The 19,857-nt window shown below is 34.3% G+C and overlaps 1 protein-coding gene across 1 annotated transcript; it reads left to right on the top strand.

The window, feature by feature from the left end:
• Positions 1-11,564: 11,564 nt before the first annotated feature.
• LOC123535723 (alpha-1,3-mannosyl-glycoprotein 4-beta-N-acetylglucosaminyltransferase C-like) lies at positions 11,565-19,371 on the top strand. Its single transcript, XM_053527843.1, has 3 exons — positions 11,565-11,570; positions 13,189-13,321; positions 17,027-19,371. Exons 1-3 carry the CDS (start codon positions 11,565-11,567, stop codon positions 18,211-18,213), a joined length of 1,326 nt encoding a protein of 441 aa, XP_053383818.1. The 3' UTR covers positions 18,214-19,371.
• The last annotated feature ends 486 nt before the right edge of the window (positions 19,372-19,857 follow it).

Raw genomic sequence — 19,857 nt, 5'->3', positions numbered from 1 at the left:
ATTATCACTTAATACTATGTTGTAACAATAATATTTTCTGTATCATCGGCAGCTAAACTTCGGACGGGTTCGTGCGTTTCCGCACGCGTCCGGAAATACCACGGACACGGCAAATAAAGAAATAATACAAAAATCACCAACTTTTAAACGTCTAGGGAAGCAAGAAGACATTAAAATAATTTCAAAATAAAAACATATATAAAAAGTTTATTGTCTGTAGAATACTTCAATAGGATAATAAATACTCTCAATATATGAATAAAGTGGCTACAGGGAAAAGAATAAGATACGTATCACAGGTTTTTGCTTATTTTATTCAGTAACTATATGCCGTAAACAGAGACTGATAGTGATGTTTTTTAATCGCCAAGGGAAGCATTAATTCTTCATTTTAGATAAATAATTTTTATATCTTTGTAAAGAGAAAAGAATGACGAACACTTCAATAGGATAATAAATATTGTGTGTTCATTCTAATTAAAACAATATTTGTTCAAACTTTTTTTCCTTCTTTGTTTCTATTGGAAAATATCAACCAGATAAAAATCGATATCGCACTGCCAGGTGATTTCAAGGGGGATAATTTTACCGATAAGAAGACAAATTTTACCTAATTGTTGATCATGGTACATACAAATGACTAGATTATTGCGTTGTTTCGCGCATAATCGAAATAAGAATTAATTTAGTTTTTTTTTGTTGGACGCATTCTCATCCCCATAACTAGAAAATTCCGTAATTACTACTATTATATACCATTAGGGCCCTTTTCTTATATATTACTGATATGATGCTAGTCTTGCCAACCCTCTGGTGGTATTTTGTTGATATGCTGCTAGTCTGGCCCAATTATTTTCAAGTGCGCACACAGTACTGTTAAGTGAATCAGTAGGATTTCTTGACATGTAGAAAATATTGGGCCTTCAACATACTGAATTTTTAATCTCTCTTTGTTTTCAGTAAGATTTTTTTTAAATGTGACACAGTTTTGTAAGATCTTTAAAAATTTGTTACACAGGTTTGTAAGATTCTTAACTCATTCTGCCCGCGCGACGCATTATTGCGTCGGCCGATTGTTATCTGTACACCGCGTGCCGCTTCTAGGCGGTGTTGTTATTGGCCGCGATCATATTGAATAGGTGAAGTATATGCGCGCTGGGGAAAATATTTCATGATGGACCTGTGAATTCTTTACTTATGGGTGAAACAGGTCTCATAAGCGTAAATACGACTGGCTTCTACTGATTATAAAACATACCGTACGATTTGTTGTGAATTAACTGTTGTTGTACTTTTTGTAGTTCAACCGCCACCCTTGTTTAAGAGCAACATTTAAAAAACACGTTTTTTTCATCCTCAAATAATAAGTAAGTAGACTCGCCCAGTGTAATCAATAACCCACAATTGACCGACCCCTCTGGTACAGTATCAAGACGCATAATCTAACTCTATACATAGAGCGCCTACTTCACCCGATTTACATTCGGAACATTTTCACGCGTTTCGGGCTTTATCGTATGTTTAACATGGGATTTTTTAACCGTCCAAAGATGTTGGAAATGTTTGTTTTTTTTAATAAAAATGTTACTGCTTTCATTGTCTACCACTTTTTTCCACCCTTGCCTGAAAAAACAGTAATGAGTTTGTACACTGTTCAGACAATTGTGTTCTGTTGAAATTTAACCAAACACAAGTTTACCTGCATAAACAGAAAGCATGATATCTTAAACGTATGTCACTATACCTGTCCAGTACTGGACATTATGGTAAACGCTTCTTTCCTGCACAAATGACAATTTCGCAACTTCTGTCCGGTTTGTGCAAATTTCTGGCCGCGATAAACCATTTGACTTGTCTACATCTGGAAACCGCACGCCGAATACATGCGTCTTTACAGTAATAGCTCTGAATTCCGCGTGACGCTTTCAGTCGTCACATTTCATTGGTCTTAAACAAAATCTTTTGGTTCTTTCTAACAAATTGGGCCAATCAAAATATTTTTGGTGCGTAACATTTTTAGAACATAATAAAACCAGACATTGTGAAAAAATGAATGCTTTTGCTGAAGAAAGCTGTAAAAGCTGGCGTCGTTCAAGCTATAATTTGTTTATTTTTTCGAAGTCTGAAAATTACTGATGATTTTTTATATGATCGAAACATAAAAAAAATAAGTAAAAGATGAATAAATAAATAGATACCAACGAAGATTCACTGAGCAATGGCAATTGAAATTAACGCAACCCAAAATTATAAACTTTTTCGCTCGCCGCTATGCGGCAAATAATGCCATCTGCGGGATCAAACAATTTTACGGCTAAATGAGTTTACTTCTGATTATTATCGTTCTTACGCTTTATTACAATGAAATAATCATTAAATATTTTGCCAGCATTTCATTCAAATCTGTCAAAAATTAGCGGTGATAAAAAAAAAACCCCAGCTACGGAGCTAGAAAAGACGTTGAGTATATTCTTTATAAGTACGGATCTAAACATTTGAGTGCGGAAAAAAAAATGTAAATAATTGGGTATTGTTATATAACACACTTCAGTAAAGACAGACGTACATAATTACTGCACAAAAATAACGTGCAGTCATCATACCGATCAAAATGCAAGAAAATCTCATAAAATTATTTTATATTTTCATACCGCGTGAACTTTGTCAAGTGACGATGCACATTGAAAGGAAAAGAACTAAAATATTTTCTTTTACATATAAGATTAAACTATCTTGCACTCATGCACACCAGACCTCTGTGTCTAGATGTCTAGCTGAATGTCTTGCTGAACATACCAGCACGACATTCGATTTCTCTATGTTAATGGTAAATGTCAGGCTGAATGTCTAGCTGGCTAAACATTCCTGGCCGACAATGGTTTTCGTTATATAAAAAAGAATGTCGAGCTGAATGTCTAACTGGCTGAATATTCCAGCTCCACATTCGATTTTCCTATGTAAATGGCGAATGTCTAGCTAAATGTCTAGCTGCTTAAACATTCCAAGTCGACATTCGATTTCCCTATATAAATAGCGGATGTCAAGCTGAATGTCTAGCTGGCTAAACATTCCAGATCGACATTGGTTTTCCTTATATAAATGTCGAATGTCTAGCTGAATGTCGAGCTGGCTAAACATTCCAGGTCGACATTAGTTTTCCTTACATAAATGGCGAATGTCTAGCTGAATGTCTAGCTGGCTAAACATTCAAGCCCGACATTCGGTTTCCCTTTTTCACTGTATGAAAACCAAATCCCAAGTGGGTGGGTGTAGGTCAGAACTTGAAATAGGGGTCAGAGTCAAAATCCCTTCGGTGGATCATGTCCGATTTCAGTCTAGGCCACGTGACCAAACGATGGGCGCGATATCTGGTTGCAATAGCAACGAAGAATTTTCACCTACAAAATCCGCAAAACATTGGGTTTTTTTCCCCTATATAAATGACGAATTTCGGGCTGAATGTCGAGCCACCTAAACATTCCAGCTCGACATTCGATTTCCTTAGGTAAATGACGAATGTTTAGCTGAATGTCTAGCTGGCTAAACATTCTAGCTCGACATTCGATTTCCTTATGTAAATGACGAATGTCTAGCTGAATGTCTAGCTGGCTAAACATTCAAGCTCGACATTCGATTTCCCTATATAAATGGCGAATGTTGAGCTGAATGTCTAGCTAGCTAAACATTCCAGGTCGACATTGGTTTTCGCTATATAAAAATGAATGTCGAGCTGAATGTCTAGCTGGCTGAACATTCCAGCTCGACATTCGATTTTCCTATATAAATGGCGAATGTCGAGCCGAATGTCTAGCTGGCTAAACATTCCAGGTCGACATTGGTTTTTCGCTATATAAAAACGAATGTCGAGCTGAATGTCTAGCTGGCTGAACATTCCAGCTCGACATTCGATTTCCCTATATAAATGTTAATGTCGATTGTCGATTGTCAATTGTCTAGCCAACTTCTTACACATCTTTCAGTCTAGTCCGTTTGATTTTCTTAGAACCCTGCCAAAGACATAAACAACCCGAATTGATTTTGGTGTCAATGTCAAAGCGACCTTTAAAACCTTCGTATGCTTTCACTTTCAGACTTCATACATACAGACATTGGTGAATTTGGTTCCCTATTAGATCTAGAGTCAAGGCAAAGAATATGATTTGAGTAACCTTTACTGATTTAGGTCTGGGTGTGCGTTACTTCTTGGATTTAATGAGTTCCAAAAAACTGGAGCAATTATTGAAATACTGCAAAATGATGAAATCTTTTCTTGCATGGCTTTTCGATTAAATACCAGTTCAGCTACGCTTCCCTACAGTCCTCTCAGGGCTTTGATTTATGGACAGACAAAAAAAATTCAATCACGGTGGATGCAAAGATTCTGTATTGGTTTTGTTTACGTTCATTAAACAAAGTGCTATTTTTTGTATTTATTTATTTTTTTATTTTTATTTATTTATATATATATATATATTTTTTTTTTGCTTTGCAAAAAATTATGTCTGTATATTTTTTTTTGCTTTGCAAAAAATTATGTCTGTGCGAGTAACCTACGAAATGATTAGATAGGAAAATGGATTATTTAAGTCGATACAATTATATAATCGCTTACCAATGCATATATGCATGGATACACACATGCATTATTGCAAGAGTCAAACTATTATATATATAGAGCTATATGAAATTGCTAAGTTGTTACGCCAGCTACCACAATCCAATTATGAGCGCTTTATGTTTTATAACTGGTGACGCATAACATTTTAGACTGTGGGAAAGTCTTAAATAAAAAAGAATGGACCCGAATCAGTTTTGGCCGAAGCCGGATGGTCCGTTAGTTATGGGATGTTTTAACATGGCTTTTCATTAAAATGTCATGTTTCAACATACCTTAACATGCAGTTTATGATATGCGCGAACATCAATGTTCATGTTCCATATTCGATTGAATGTCTGAAAGTAAGATACGAACAATTAGCATTTAGAAAATTATACTTTCGTTTATTCAGTTGAATCTGAATCGAGAAGGTTAACATGCTGAACTCATATAAACTAAATGTTTATAAATAAGTTTTTTTTTTTACTAATTCACACATCAATGCAGCCTACTGATGTGTAATCACAGTCAAGCATAAAAATGACAGTAAAAGGGTACGTACTGTATGATTACATAAACTTTACGTTTGAAGGATTTTTCAATAGCTGTTGAACATTTGATAAACGGAATTTAAGGTATTTATTTAACATTTTTTTTCTATTTATTTGTTGATCTCACTAATTATGTTTGAATTTTTAAATCACAATCTGAGTTGATTATACTGATGTTTGAAAATTCATATATTTTGTGATCGAGGAATGCAAAGCAAAATGTTCTGAGTTACAAAATTAATGCACCAGAGATTTCATCTTAACATATGTAGAATGTGTACATATAGGTTGCTTTTACACGATGAACTGTACATCTAGCGTAAGCCACCACTGTCAGCACCTCTCGACACCTGTACGTTCTTAATGGCGGGGGTTTTCGATGTCACGCTTATTTTCCAAAAAAATAATAAGAAATCAACACCTGACGTAAAGAAATGTTATACTTTTTAAATCGCCGTAAACATATGCGCAGTAACTGTAGACTCCGCCCAGGGAATGCACAAATAAAACAAGTGTCCATAACAGCGTCAATCAACTGAAATCAGCTGCAGAGTCTTGTTGTTTTGATGTCTCCAGCAAAACTGTATCGTTTTATGCAAGGATAGCGTAACAATATATGCTGAATCCCCTGGGCTATATTGGTGCACTCGCCACCAACCAGTCCTTCGGAATTATGCAGACGTTTTTACACAAAAAGTGCGTTGACCCTACTATTAATTAAACTGTCCGTTTTATGGCGAGTTTTGCCCGTTATAACATGTATATTATATATAATTTGATGTCGCCGCAGATTTACCAGAGATGAATATTCTCTGAGGTAGATCTAGTGTGTTTGACTACCAAATATACTACAACACACAACCTATTCAGACCTCTATAAACGACTTGATTACCCCAACAATATAAAAAAAGGAGATTTAAGGTATTATTTTGACATGTACGTTACTGTCATCAAACAAAACCATTATACGTCCAACAGTAGTGCTTTGTTAAAACATTTATTTATCACGAAAATATTCTAAAATTATTTTGACGCAAGATGGAACAAAATACCACGTTGTTGACATGTGCATCTACATTGGCTTTTAAGGTTCTCAGTATACAACAACGTACAACATCAACGTATACATGCTGTAGGAAAGAAAAGTCACCCCTGAGTAAAGTAATGTTAATTAACTTGTTAATTATCAACGGTAAGATTCCGTTACTGAAAAATTCGTTACCAGTTTTTCACAACAATGGCTCATGTGTGCCATAACAAAGAAATTGAGGTTTAACAAGCGCGAAAAAATTACAAAGACATTTTTCTAGAAGGTATAATAGAATGTTTACTCTGGTCAGTTATTCATCACGTGTCTTGAAATGTTCGTTACAAATCAAGCATTATTATAGAATGATTGCCTGTTCCAAATATGTATTTATTCTGGACCAGTACTACGTACGCTTGAAAAGGTAAATATTGCGGTACTACATTTTCTTTCGGGTTCTATCGGAAAGTATGCGGATGAATATATATACAATTTATGAAAGTTATTGCGTAGTGAATTTGCATCAAGTATAATTGAAAACTCAGATTTTGTGTGATTTTTGAAAAAACTATTTCCAGCTGAATATTTTCTAAATTATATAAAATAAAACTAAGTCAATGATGGGACTATACATCTCTTTTTGAGCATAGATTCCCAAGTTTCACACCATTTCCCCAAGTTTCACACCATTACACCAAGTTTCACACCATGACAAATCACCGCACGGACTTCCGGTCGGTTCATCAGAATATGACGTTAATACAAAGATTTACATTGACAAAAATAGAAATATATTATCCTAACGCAGAAAATTATCATAACATTGCAATTTACAAAGAATAAGATATGAGCCGTGCCATGAGAAAACCAACATAGTGGCTTTGCGACCAGCATGGATCCAGACCAGCCTGCGCATCCGCGCAGTCTGGTCAGGATCCATGCTGTTCGCTAACAGTTTCTCTAATTCCAATAGGCTTTGAAAGCGAACAGCATGGATCCTGGCCAGACTGCGCGGATGCGCAGGCTGGTCTGAATCCATGCTGGTCGCAAAGCCACTGTGTTGGTTTTCCCATGGCACGGCTCAATATTATGTTTGCGTTCCCATTGAAAATTCAGTATTCGATTGTTAATGAGTAAATGAACACATTCTGTTTTCAATGTCTTTGCAGTATGTTTGATGCGAAAAAATGCAATGGCATTGTGGGTAAACTGATATTTTCTGCGATGCTGTTTATGTTAATGATGCAGCTGACATATTATCAAACCTACAGAGGTAAATATTGTACAGTTATTTGTAATGTTTTACTCCTTACTAGTCAACATAATGATAACAGTAAATGGTGTGTGATGAACGATTATGATGTTATTGCACATAAGTGATGATAATGATGACACTTGTTCTAATACGTAATCTTGATGTGTGATGTATGGTGATGTTGAAGGACGAATGATGTCGGTGATTATGGTTTATGAATGCTGATGATTGATATGATGATGATTATGATTATGATGATGATGATGATGATGATGATGATGATGATGATTATTATTATTATTATTATTATTATTATTATTATTAACGGATGATGATGATTAACGAATGATTATGATGATGATTAAGGAATGATTATGATTAGACTATGCTGGTTATGATGAATGTTTAGTGTTGAATAGTGATAGTTTTGTTGTTTACGAATGGTGATGATGATAATGTTGTTGATGAATGATGTGTGAATATGTTGAGAAAAGACTGATGATAATAATTGACGAGCGGTGGAGAATGATGATTATGCTTGATGAATAATGTTGTTGATGATGAAGATATCCTGAATATCAAAGATTATAATACATAAAAGTTATGATAATAATAATAATAATAATAATGAATGATGAACAATGGTGGTGATTTTGCCGATGCAATACTGAATGATGATAATGAATGATAATAGCTTACCGTATTTATATGGGTAGAGCTGTTTCTGGAAAAGTACCATACCTGAACTTATTAATGAGTTTAAATGCAACTCTGTATTTAGATCTCAAAATATGCAAGGGATAAATATATTTTCTTTTGCAAATCTTTCTCTGGAGCAAATTCATTCCCTAGACCAAAGAAATACTGTTTATTCTTTGTTCATCTAGTAGTACAAACTATAAGATACAGACTTAAAATCTCCGTGCACATACAATTAATCTAGCCAGAGCTTTATCAGATCAAGTGGTTTCAACGTTGTTTGAGTGGTAAATTTTACGCAGAACAAGTAGAGAAATATTTCCAGTATGAAATAAAGACATTTCTACTGAATTAAATGAAAACGATTGGTGCACATTGAAACCAGATTTGTCCGTTTCATAGCATGGGTGTTCATTTAGTTGAATTTGTTCAGTTTATTCAAACACTTCTGTATACTGGTGGGGAAAGAAAATTTCTGTCACTTTTTTAGAATATTGCATCATTTGTTTGTTTGTTGGTTTGGGTTGAACGCCGCTTTTCAACAGTATTTCAGTTATTTAACAGCGGGCAGTTATCCTAGAGTTCCTGGATTCTGTACCACTACAAACATGTTCTTCGCAAGTAACTGGCAACGTCCCCATATGAATCAGAGGTGGCGGACAAATAATTTCAGACACAATGTCTGTTATCAAATCGTCACGGAGAACATACGCTTCGCCCGGGGTTCGAACTCACGATCCGTAGATCTGCGCTCTCCCTATTGAGCTAAGCGGGCGGACTATATCGTATCATATACAGTGCTTATCGGAATCGAGTAACAATTAAAGCTCTTCGTATCTTAAGAACTACTTCTTAAAACAAACCGTACATACTTTCATAGAATTATTCAAGTTTGTTTCTGAAAAATAGACCAAAAACCTATCACACCACAGTCACGTTCGAGTTGGTCACAACGCAACGCAGACAAGTGGTTACAGTTCTATTTCTTACTTGCCGAGTCTTATTCTTCATAAAAAGTCGCCCATGATTAAGGATATCGCCATATTTACCCTTATTGCACACATAATTTCACATGAACGCCCTTTTAGTTACATTTTCTATATTTTATTCCTGTAAAACAATAAACTGTAGTTTTTGCCCTCTTTACTAACGTCAAGATTTGGTTTTACTTCGCATTGTGCATGTCATAACTTGGATCACTTTCATCTTAACTTGAGACAATAACGTATCTTAAATGAACGATGAATGATCAATTCACATTCTTGTAACACAGAAATTACATAATCAAGCTAATGTTGTATAGCTACCTCGGCTAACAGGCTGCAAGTGCCCTATTGTTTTTGAAATTCAGCTTTTAAAGGCTTCAGTAACTGACCCATGATATTTAGTTTTAGACAGTGATACAAATTGTTGGCAAGAAAAACAATCTTTGTTTGTTTGTTTTGGGTTTAACGCCGTTTTTCAACAGTATTTCAGTCATGTAACGGCGGGCAGTTAACCTAACCAGTGTTTCTGGATTCTATACCAGTACAAACAAGTTCTCCGCAAGTAACTGCCAACTTCCCCACATGAATTATCAGAGGTGGAGGACGAATGATTTCAGACACAATGTCTTTTATCAAATCGTCACGGAGAACATATGCCCCGCCCAGGGATCGAACTCGCGACCCCGCGATCCGTAGACCAACGCTCTCCCTACTGAGCTAAACGGGCGGGCTAGAAAAACAATCTGTCACATAGCATGTTTCCATCTGTGGTACATTAAAATTTTTATTTCGAATGCAGGAAAATGCGGAAATCCTTTACATGATTATGTGACAGAAAAGATATGGTTACAATTATATTACCTTTTTCAAACTTATCATTCATTATATATAAGATGTTTCAGAGGAGACTGAATTTCAGTGATTTTACATGCCACAAATAAAATTACCATGGATCACAATTTATTTGCTTTGTTTGAAAAGCTTAATTGCACAATACATCAATACATTGTTTTAAGGGGGTAAAAATGAAAGGAATGCAACTTTGCTGATTAAAACAGCTAACGCGTTGTAATTGTTGATATTATCGACAGTGTACTGTTATATCATGTAACAGTAATATAAAGTTGACGACATTGCAAATATTCTTTCTCCATACTTACTAGACTGGCTGAGAAATCTTTGTTTGTTTGTATTACCCTCGTGGGCTTGCTTTGTCTGAGTGTGCTTGTCCTGTGCACGTCCACATACTTAGAGTTGCAGTTTGGGGAGGATAAAAAAAGTCTAATGTTAAGCCAAAATAAAATGCAAAGACAATATATTACAATGGCATGTTTAATATAATGCTATAAAACGTTCTTAGGGTATTTTTTTGAGGCCATTATGACATTTTTATGAAGTATAAGGGTCGGCAAGTAATGAACGGAACAGTTTCCACTCGATTGCGTTGCCTACTGACCCGCTCGAAACTGCGTTGCGTTTGGTCTTCGCACGATTTTTCATGAAACAAGCCCTAATAATTCTATGAAAATAATGCATGGTTTGTCTTTAGAGGAAGCCCATTTCAATCATTACTTGACCCCAATTAGCATTGTATATGATGCAATAGTCTCTAAAATAACAAAAAAAAAATCTTCTCCCGGTAGACTGTACAGAAGTATTTGAATAAACAGCACAAATCTCAGCTAACTTTAAAACGGACACATTTGCGCTGCATGTGCATCCGTCGCTTTCATTTAATACAGTATATAACGGGTAGAAGTTCCTTTCAGTCATACTTACAAGACCGGAAATGTGTGATTTCTTCCATTTTTCTCCATTTCTCAAGTGGCATTTTCTTTCTGGTCTGGTGCCAGTGCCTCGAAGCACAAAACATGTTCCTTAAGCTATATTGTGTAAGATATTTTCTTAAACTTTGAAACTTCGCTCTGTCCTGAAGAAAGTTCTCAAAATCATTCATTGCAAATTATATGCCGATACGGACTTCGGAATAAAAAAAGCTCCAGATGATGTAACAACGTAGTGTTCTTTGTGAGAAAAAACATTTTCCAGTGCCTTTCATCATTCGCCTCTGTTTTAGGTACTGAATCCGTGATGACAAATGACGTATTCGTACACGTGTGTCATTACGGGTCCGGTCTTTTATTTTGTCGAATGCTATAGGCAGTAGTTGTATAGTTTGTTGTACTTTTTAGTGAAAGAAAGTCGGAGGGATCACTCACAGAATGTCACACGAAGTCAAGAAATTGAGGTTTGTAAATAGATAGTATGTATTTGTTTCAGCTTAAATTATTAAAATCTGGTCTGAAGCAATTTATTATACACCTAGTAAGCATAACAAAGGTTATTCGGTAACTTTTAGATTTAGGTATTTAAAGGACCGAACTCCAGATTTTGAAAAAAATATCTTTCTTTAAAATTGAAGTTTGGTCATATCATGAACATAAGAATATGAGGGTTTTTTTAACTATCTTAAAAATGGCAAATCAAGAAAAAAATATGCCCGCGTCGGAAATAGAACCCGGGCCGCCGCGGAAAAAACAAACAAACTTCTGCTGTTTTTTACCAACATTGCCGTTGAGGACTATGTATTAAACACGTTAAATATAACAGGGTTATTATAATAGTATTGTATTATTTATTTGAACTGTCAAAACATGTTTCTGGCTTTCATGTTAATCTTACAGAGGTGTGAACAGAAAATCTTATAGAGGTGTGAACAGAATACAATGAAAGCCGGGAACAAGCTGTGGCAGGTCAAATAAATAGTACAATAGCTCGATCTGGGTAGCTGTATTATTATGTAAACTAGATTATTATGTAAAATTTAAAACTGAATTTAAACACGAAAAGTATCTTGATTTTATTGATAATGATTATTTGAGAAAACTATTCACTTGTTTCAGATTATCAGCTCATTCTCTAGCTATAGAAACTGGGAGATACGTAGGAACCGAAGAATAAATAGTGTGTCGAAAATGCAATTACAATGTTGTTGAGTCGGAATATCACTTCTTAATGAATTGTCAAAAATATTCTAATATCCGTACCAAATTTTTCCCACGCATTTCGTGGCCAAATGTCAATTTATTTAACTGTCTGATGAGTTCAAAAAAAGAAAACTATTTTGAATATTTGTAAATATTTTAAAGAAGCATATAGTGTCAGAAATGCAGAAGTGTAAATGTGTACTTAACGCCATAATTATGTACATGCTTTTATATAGATATACATACTATTAACATATTCATAACATGTCATGTATGATTACATATCTATTTTATCAGTATTTTCTTTTTTCTGTTCATTAGCCAAAAGGCAAGTTCTTGTCGATGTTTGCTAATAAAATGTTGTTGTTGTATTCGGCTCCAGTGGATTTTTGCCAGGGCGCGCAAGCATGACTTTGCAAAATCCCCCAGAGCCGAGTAGAAAATCCCAGATCTGGCAACTGTTATAATGACCCTTTTATTATATACCTCCAACTTTTTGTTCCTTGTTTTGTTATTGAACGAAAATGGAACTTAGTGCAGTTTTATGTGTGCTATTTATAGAACTGTGTCAGGTCATGCATATTAATGAAAATATTCCGGCAACATACAATACAAAAGGCACAATACGGATTTTTTTCTGCCCGTTCATATTTACTTGTCAAATACAAGCCGATTTTTTTTACAGAATTTATATAGGTATATAATAAAGATATTTATAATTAGGACAGTTTACCTCGAGTAAAGCGTTACAAACGCATTTTGATTTTCAGTGTAAAAATTAGTAAAAACAATAAATTCTCACGTGTTTTCATAATATTTAGTCTTTCACTGATTAAATTTCAAAGTTTTCATAAGAAAAACAGCATTAATTTCCTGATACCTATTTTTCTTCGAATGATCTGGTGGCCACTGTAAGAAACTAAAGTGCACATTGTTCTGCTATTAGTTCAAGTTAAAACGATAATTCACATATGCTAATGAGCAATATTCTGTAGAATTTCGTAATATAGACAGTAAAATGGTATTTCTACGCCGTTGCGAAAAAGCCTTATAATTGCTATGTTTATAATATGTTGTTTTATTAGAGAATAAAGGACTCGCGTGAAAGAAGGTCACAGGATCAACGTGAGAATGCTCCACCTTTGGTGTACTTTCCAGATTTGTACTTCAAGCCTCCGCACCATCCACTTTTATACGGAAAACCAAGACAGAAAAGAGGTATAATATTATACGTTTGGTTGCATTTCACAGAGGGAGGGGCGAGGTGGAATTTGTCTACCGCCTTTCTTTACGTTTCCGATATTTAGAGTTACAGGCTTTAGCGATTAGTTTGGAGAGTGCATTTTTTTTTCTATGTCAATTCGAAAACCTTAATATGATATATATAATGATCAGCTTGTTGAACTACTGGTATCGTTCTATATTTGGTCAATAAACGCATTGAACATTGGCGGCTCCGTGAAGGGAGAGTATCTAAAAGATCATTTTCCCTAATTTCGCCTTTTTATTATTTCGCGAAAACTAGTGCTCTCGAAAACTTAGGTCTTAATCAAAATATGATACGTTTCGTTGTTCATGCAAAATGCACGCCAGAATAGGATCTGCAAATCTGCTAGCTATTCATGGTTAATTTGCCATTCATACTCTGCGTTCATTTTGCATAGACACTGAAAAAATAAAGGTCATTTCTTATATTTATATTACAGTTCCTTTCCCATTTTTAACATCGTTTCTTTGTAAATTGCACATGCTTTTTTATTATTATTACATACCTATTTATTTCACTAACGGATACAGAACCCTGTACTCAAACTCCCATCGGATATGGAAAAATATTCCATAGAACTATTAATTTTAGTTGTAACGTTAACCATGACGTCAGAAATGACGTAGTTATGGTGTCTCGACGTTCCATGCGTCTAAAAGTTCACCGTTTCAAACGGGTTTTCAGTTTCAACAGTCAGTTTTGGCTTTTACAACACTAGAAATAGCTAAATGTATAAAAATGAAAGGGTCATTAAAACAGTACCGTGCAATTGATCTGCAAAGAAACATTCGGCTATCGTTGATTTTACCAACAACAACAACAACAACAACATTTTATTAGCAAACATCGACAAGAACTTGCCTTTGGCTAATGAACAGAAAAAAGAAAATACTGATACAATAGATATGTAATCATACATGACATGTTATGAATATGTTGATAGTAAGTATATAATAGCATGTACATATAGCGGCAGCATGAACAGAAAACAGGTAATATTACCTATAAACAGTTATCATAATTCTTAAGTACATAATTACACCTCTGCATTTCTGATACTATATGCATCTTTAAGGTATTTACAAATATTCAAAATAGTTTTCTTTTTATTTGAACTCATCAGACAGTTAAATAAATTGACATTTGGCCACGAAATGCGTGGCAAAAATTTGGTACGGATATTAGAATATTTTTGACAAGTCATTAAGAAGTGATATTCCGACTCAACAACATTGTAATTGCAATTTCGACACACCCTATTTATTCTATCGGTTCCTTCGTATCTCCCAGTTTCTATAGCTAGAGAATGAGCTGATAATCTGAAACAAGTGAATAGTTTTCTAAAATAATCATTATCAATAAAATCAAGATACTTTTCATATTTAAATTCAGTTTTAAATTTTACATAATAATCTAGTTTTGTCATACTATGAACAATACCACTCCACTCTTGTTTAAACTGATCTCTTAGTCTGCATTTCAATATATCAAAAGCGATGTTCTCTTGAAAGTTATGCCACAAGTAGCCGTATCCAAGACCATCAATAAGAAATTTAACATTTTTTGCCCAAAAAGTACATCTTTCATTATATAATTCTTCGTACTGAAGTTGAAAAATCTTATACATAAGCGATCCTGTATCATTCCTTATTTTCATCCAATAATTTAATACTCTCTCTTTACATAAAACAGATATAGGGTATCTTCCAAGTTCTCCTAAAACGGCCATATTTGGGGTAGATGCTTTAACTCCAAGAATCTTTTTACAGAACTTCACTTGAATTCTATCTAGAGCATCTGTGTTATAAATGCCAAAAATTTCTGCACAGTATAATAAAATCGGCTCAACCATTCTGTCAAAAAGTAAAAGTTTAGTTTTAACGTCAAATTTTATTCTGGAGAAAATAGAATATAAGCTATTTACCGCCTTTAACGCCTGTTCTGCTGAGGATTTCATTGCCTCTAGCATTGACCCATTGTATTTAAAATGAACTCCAAGGTAACAAAATGTTTCAACAATTTCTAATTTCTCGTTATTAATGTACCAGTTATGATCAATGGCTGTTTTTCTTTTTCTAAAAACACAAATTTTTGTTTTATTAACATTTATCTTTAATCCCCATTTAATGGAATACATATATAAGCTATCTAACTGTGCCTGGAGGCTTTGCGCACTAGTGGTAAACACGACCATGTCGTCCGCAAATAATAACATATAGATATTTAAATAATTTAAGTCAGTTTCTGTCAGTGAATTAAAATCGAGATTGGTAGTAACATCATTTACGAACAATATAAAAAGTATGGGCGAGAGTGGCTCCCCTTGTTTTAAACCAAGTGAGACATCGAAAAAATCAGACAATTTTGCATGTATCTTAACACAAGCTGAAACTCTTTCATATATGGCTTTTAACATATTCACCATTTTGCTACTAACACCAGTATCAAATAATTTATACCACAATGCATCTCGAACTATTGTATCGAAAGCCTTTTCATAGTCGATAAAGGCACAATAAAGAGATTTATTTTCTGACAACATTTTTTGAATTAAACTATGCAATATAAACACACAGTCAACCGTACTTCTATTAGTACGAAATCCAAATTGCATATCGTTAAAAACTGTCATATTTTCACACCATGTATCTAATCTATTACGCAAACATAAAGAAAATAGCTTAGCTATGGTATTGATAAGTGAGATTCCTCTGTAATTATTAGGATCGTTCTTTTCCCCCTTTTTGTGAATGGGGACAATGATTCCCTTTGTCCAGCTTAAAGGATACACCCCATCACTATATATTTTATTGAAAATTTGAACTAGAAATGGTGTGATAAAAGGTTTGGCATCAATGAAAAAATCCGAGACAACCAAATCAATGCCTGGTGCCTTATTTCTAGACAGCGAGGAAATGCACTTATCAATTTCAGCTGCATCAAAAGGCTTATCTAAACTATCTACTGTAATATGCTCAACATCATTATGAGTAAAGTCATTCAGTATTGTACCATTTTGCGCTGGCTTATTTAGAATATCAGCAAAATATGCCGAAAACTGCGTTTCATTAACAGGAATACTGTTTGAACTTTTAGCGTTTCTATACTTACCAGGTCGGATCACACCCTGCGCAATCACCTCGTGAGATCTTGGGCTGGCAAAATCCACTCAAGCCAAATACAACATTGCTGATCAAATTACTGTTATATTATATCAAACATTAATATTAGATTCTCTGATATAAGTCAGTTCAGGACAACTGCGACGCCATTAAAGAAACACAGGAGAGCACCACTAAAATAACAGCGGCGGAGTTGTAACCTTTTGTGGTTCAATTAAAATAACTTTATAATTAGGGAGAATTTCAGTTCTCACACTTATGGGGAAGCCTAGATTAAATGTTGTGGTATATGTCTGCTAACCTAGTCAAGGTTATTACAAAATATAGGAAAATTAAAAGTTTAGAAAAAAGCTTGTTATTCCAAAAAAAAAAAAAAAAAAAAGAGAGAGGAAATTTACTTTAACTGATATTTTCAACATCACTTCAGTCAGCGATTTTTTTCCTGTTCGTTGATAGCTAATATTCGATGAATATTATTATTTTGGAATTGTTGTTATTTTTCTTATTCCTGTGGGGTTTTCTTTTAAATTGCAGGATATTTGACCATTGGAATACCATCCGTCAAACGTCCGAACACAGAGAGAATATATCTCTACCATACACTAGACTCTATACTCGAAAAGATGCCTGAGGTTGAACATCACCAGATAACAATAGTGGTCATGGTCTCTGATGCCAACAGGACATATAATAATGAATTATCTACAAGTGTGTATAAAAGATATAAAACATTCTTTGATCATGGAATGATCCATGTTATAAACACGGTTGATAGTATATACCCTGATTTAGACAATGTTAAACAAACATTTAACGATTCCCCGTCGAGACTGAAATGGCGAGCAAAACAAAATATAGACTTTGCATTTATGATGCTATACAGCAGAAATTTATCTGAGTTTTATATTCAGCTGGAGGATGACGTAATCGTGGCGACAGATTTTATACAAGATATTCGAAATTTTATCGCGAGTACATCAAAGACTTGGTTTCTTTTAGAATTTTCTCGTTTAGGTTTTATAGGCAAATTATTCCGGTCTTCTGATTTGGAATTCGTTTCCATGTATCTGCTGAAACATTATGATCTCGCTCCGTGTGATTTACTCTTAGGAGCAATGAGAGGCGAAAGGGTACAACACAAACCTATTCATGCAAAGTATAGTCTGTTTCAACATATAGGTAGATTTTCATCTTTAAAGAACAAATTACAGCCACTTTCAGACAATACTTTCAAAGACGGACTAAGAATTGACATGCAGTTAGATATGCCTACAGGAGATAATCCGCCAGCGAAAATTAAAACGTCATTGATAACCTACCGGGATCATATCCCTAAACATGCATATGACAATGATAACGCCACATATTTTTGGGCTAAGACACCGAGTAAAGACGACCACTTTACATTGAATTTTGAAAAACCTCATAATTTTTCTAGAATTTTAATTGCTACCGGAGCAGTAGGAACGAGAAAAGATTCTTTCTACCATTCGTCTTTATTATATTCTGAATCAACCTCTTCGGAAGCCTCTGATAATAAAAGTACGTGTGCCAATAGATTCTTGAAACTTGTAGATTTGACTGATGGTGAAACTGACACCAAAGCGACAGGAACAGTTATTCCAAATAACATAAAATGCCTGAGACTTTTGGCAAAGAGAAGTATTGGAAATTGGATCATTATTAGAAATATTCAGTTAATTGAGTACTTAAGGCCATAAAATATAGCATAATTAATGTTATATCTACAATCAGATGCCAAAATAAGTATATAAAACTTTGATAAATGCCTATCTGATGTCACAGACTTAAATGCATGTGCTGCTGGCAGTCCTGCACATAGGGGAGACTGGTGTAAGATGCTGCACTTTTTAATCTTTTGGTTATAACGTTTCTTTCTGTAGAGCGATTTAATTGTTCATTGTTTTGTTCAAAGGTATTAGCTATTCGTTGCAAACTTAAAAAAACTACCTTGCCTTTTGCGTCAGACAAACCAATCTTTAACCTATTAAAATGTATCAACTTACTAGTGCCTTGGGCATGTAAATACAATATTCGGGTTATGCTGATACACAGCTCCTGAAAACTTTTGATGGACTTCGCATAATTCTCCGATTTCATATGTTTTTTGGGGGCAATGCCCCCAGATTTAACAAACCGTCTTTCATTTTGCTTGTCGAGCTTATGACTAAACTGACAACACACAGAAAATAAGTTCCAAAGTATTTACCAAACATAACTTTCATATTGCATTTTGCAATTATATTTTCGATCCAGATATGATTAAATAGATCTACACATTTTATATCAACAACAGTATGTGAAGAAAACTAAACTGCATTATAAATATAAATTATAATAGATCTTCTTAAGCGTAAGAATAATAAAGACGCTTGATTTGATCGCGTGAAACTTGTTTTGATCATGTGACCTATTCTGAAATCCAATGACTAGTTTTAATACGCTCAAAAAATGTGTTCATGATTCTGCGTGAAAATAGCAACTACTAAGGAATTGCAACGCCACTGATATGACGATAGATTATTGATTTTTTCATCACCGTGCCTCGACACTGTTGTGGATGTGTATTATTGAGAAACTTTATCAGTTTGCGGCGATCAGTACCGTTTATCAGTAGGCGAATCTATAAATATGCGGCAACATCCCGATTCGCAATCTGTTAAAATATCTTTTCTGTGCAGGTGTTATTTCTAAAATATTATTTCAGAAAATAGAGTGCTGAAATGAAATACCTTTCGCATGTCTAAGAAAATATTTTCAAGAGATATGTTATTTATAAAAGTTAATACTGTATAAAAGATAATAATAATAAAAATAAAATAAAAAACAGTGGTTTACTTGAAATAGAATAAGTAGAAAAAATTCATTACTTATTCGTCAGTTTGAATTTATGACTTATTTGGTTCTGGAAGGGGGGGGGGGGGGGAGGGGGGAATTAATTTGACAGTTTGATTTTTTTGTAATTATTATCTAATCTAATAATCGTCAGTAGATTTTTTCTCTCATTGTTCGAATTCGTAAAATCAACTATGAACAGATTACTTCTGTTTTACACCAACTATTAAGAACATTTTAAAGCCTAAAGGCATATTTATGTACTTGGTCGGACCGTCCTTATTCGTGATTGTTTATTATGTATAATTATATATTTTGATCCTGAAATCAGCTGTAAATCGTTAATCAAAATGTCTTGTCCACATAAGTTGCATAAAAATGAATTGAATTTCAAATAGTTACTAAAATTTAATACACAGTTGCACGGTGCATATCCATATTGGCGGACTCCTTGCGAAATATGCTTTATCGGCGGTTTCTTGCGTCGGCACCGGCGATTCTTTGCTATA

The sequence above is a fragment of the Mercenaria mercenaria genome, chromosome 17 (assembly GCF_021730395.1).
Source record: "Mercenaria mercenaria strain notata chromosome 17, MADL_Memer_1, whole genome shotgun sequence".
Taxonomy (NCBI): Eukaryota; Metazoa; Mollusca; class Bivalvia; order Venerida; family Veneridae; genus Mercenaria; species Mercenaria mercenaria.
This window is presented reverse-complemented; position numbering and strand designations above follow the sequence as displayed.

Coding starts and splice junctions, on each gene's coding strand:
- LOC123535723 (XM_053527843.1), top strand. Junction 13,322..17,026: donor AAAACCAAGACAGAAAAGAG/GTATAATATTAT, acceptor TTTAAATTGCAG/GATATTTGACCATTGGAATA.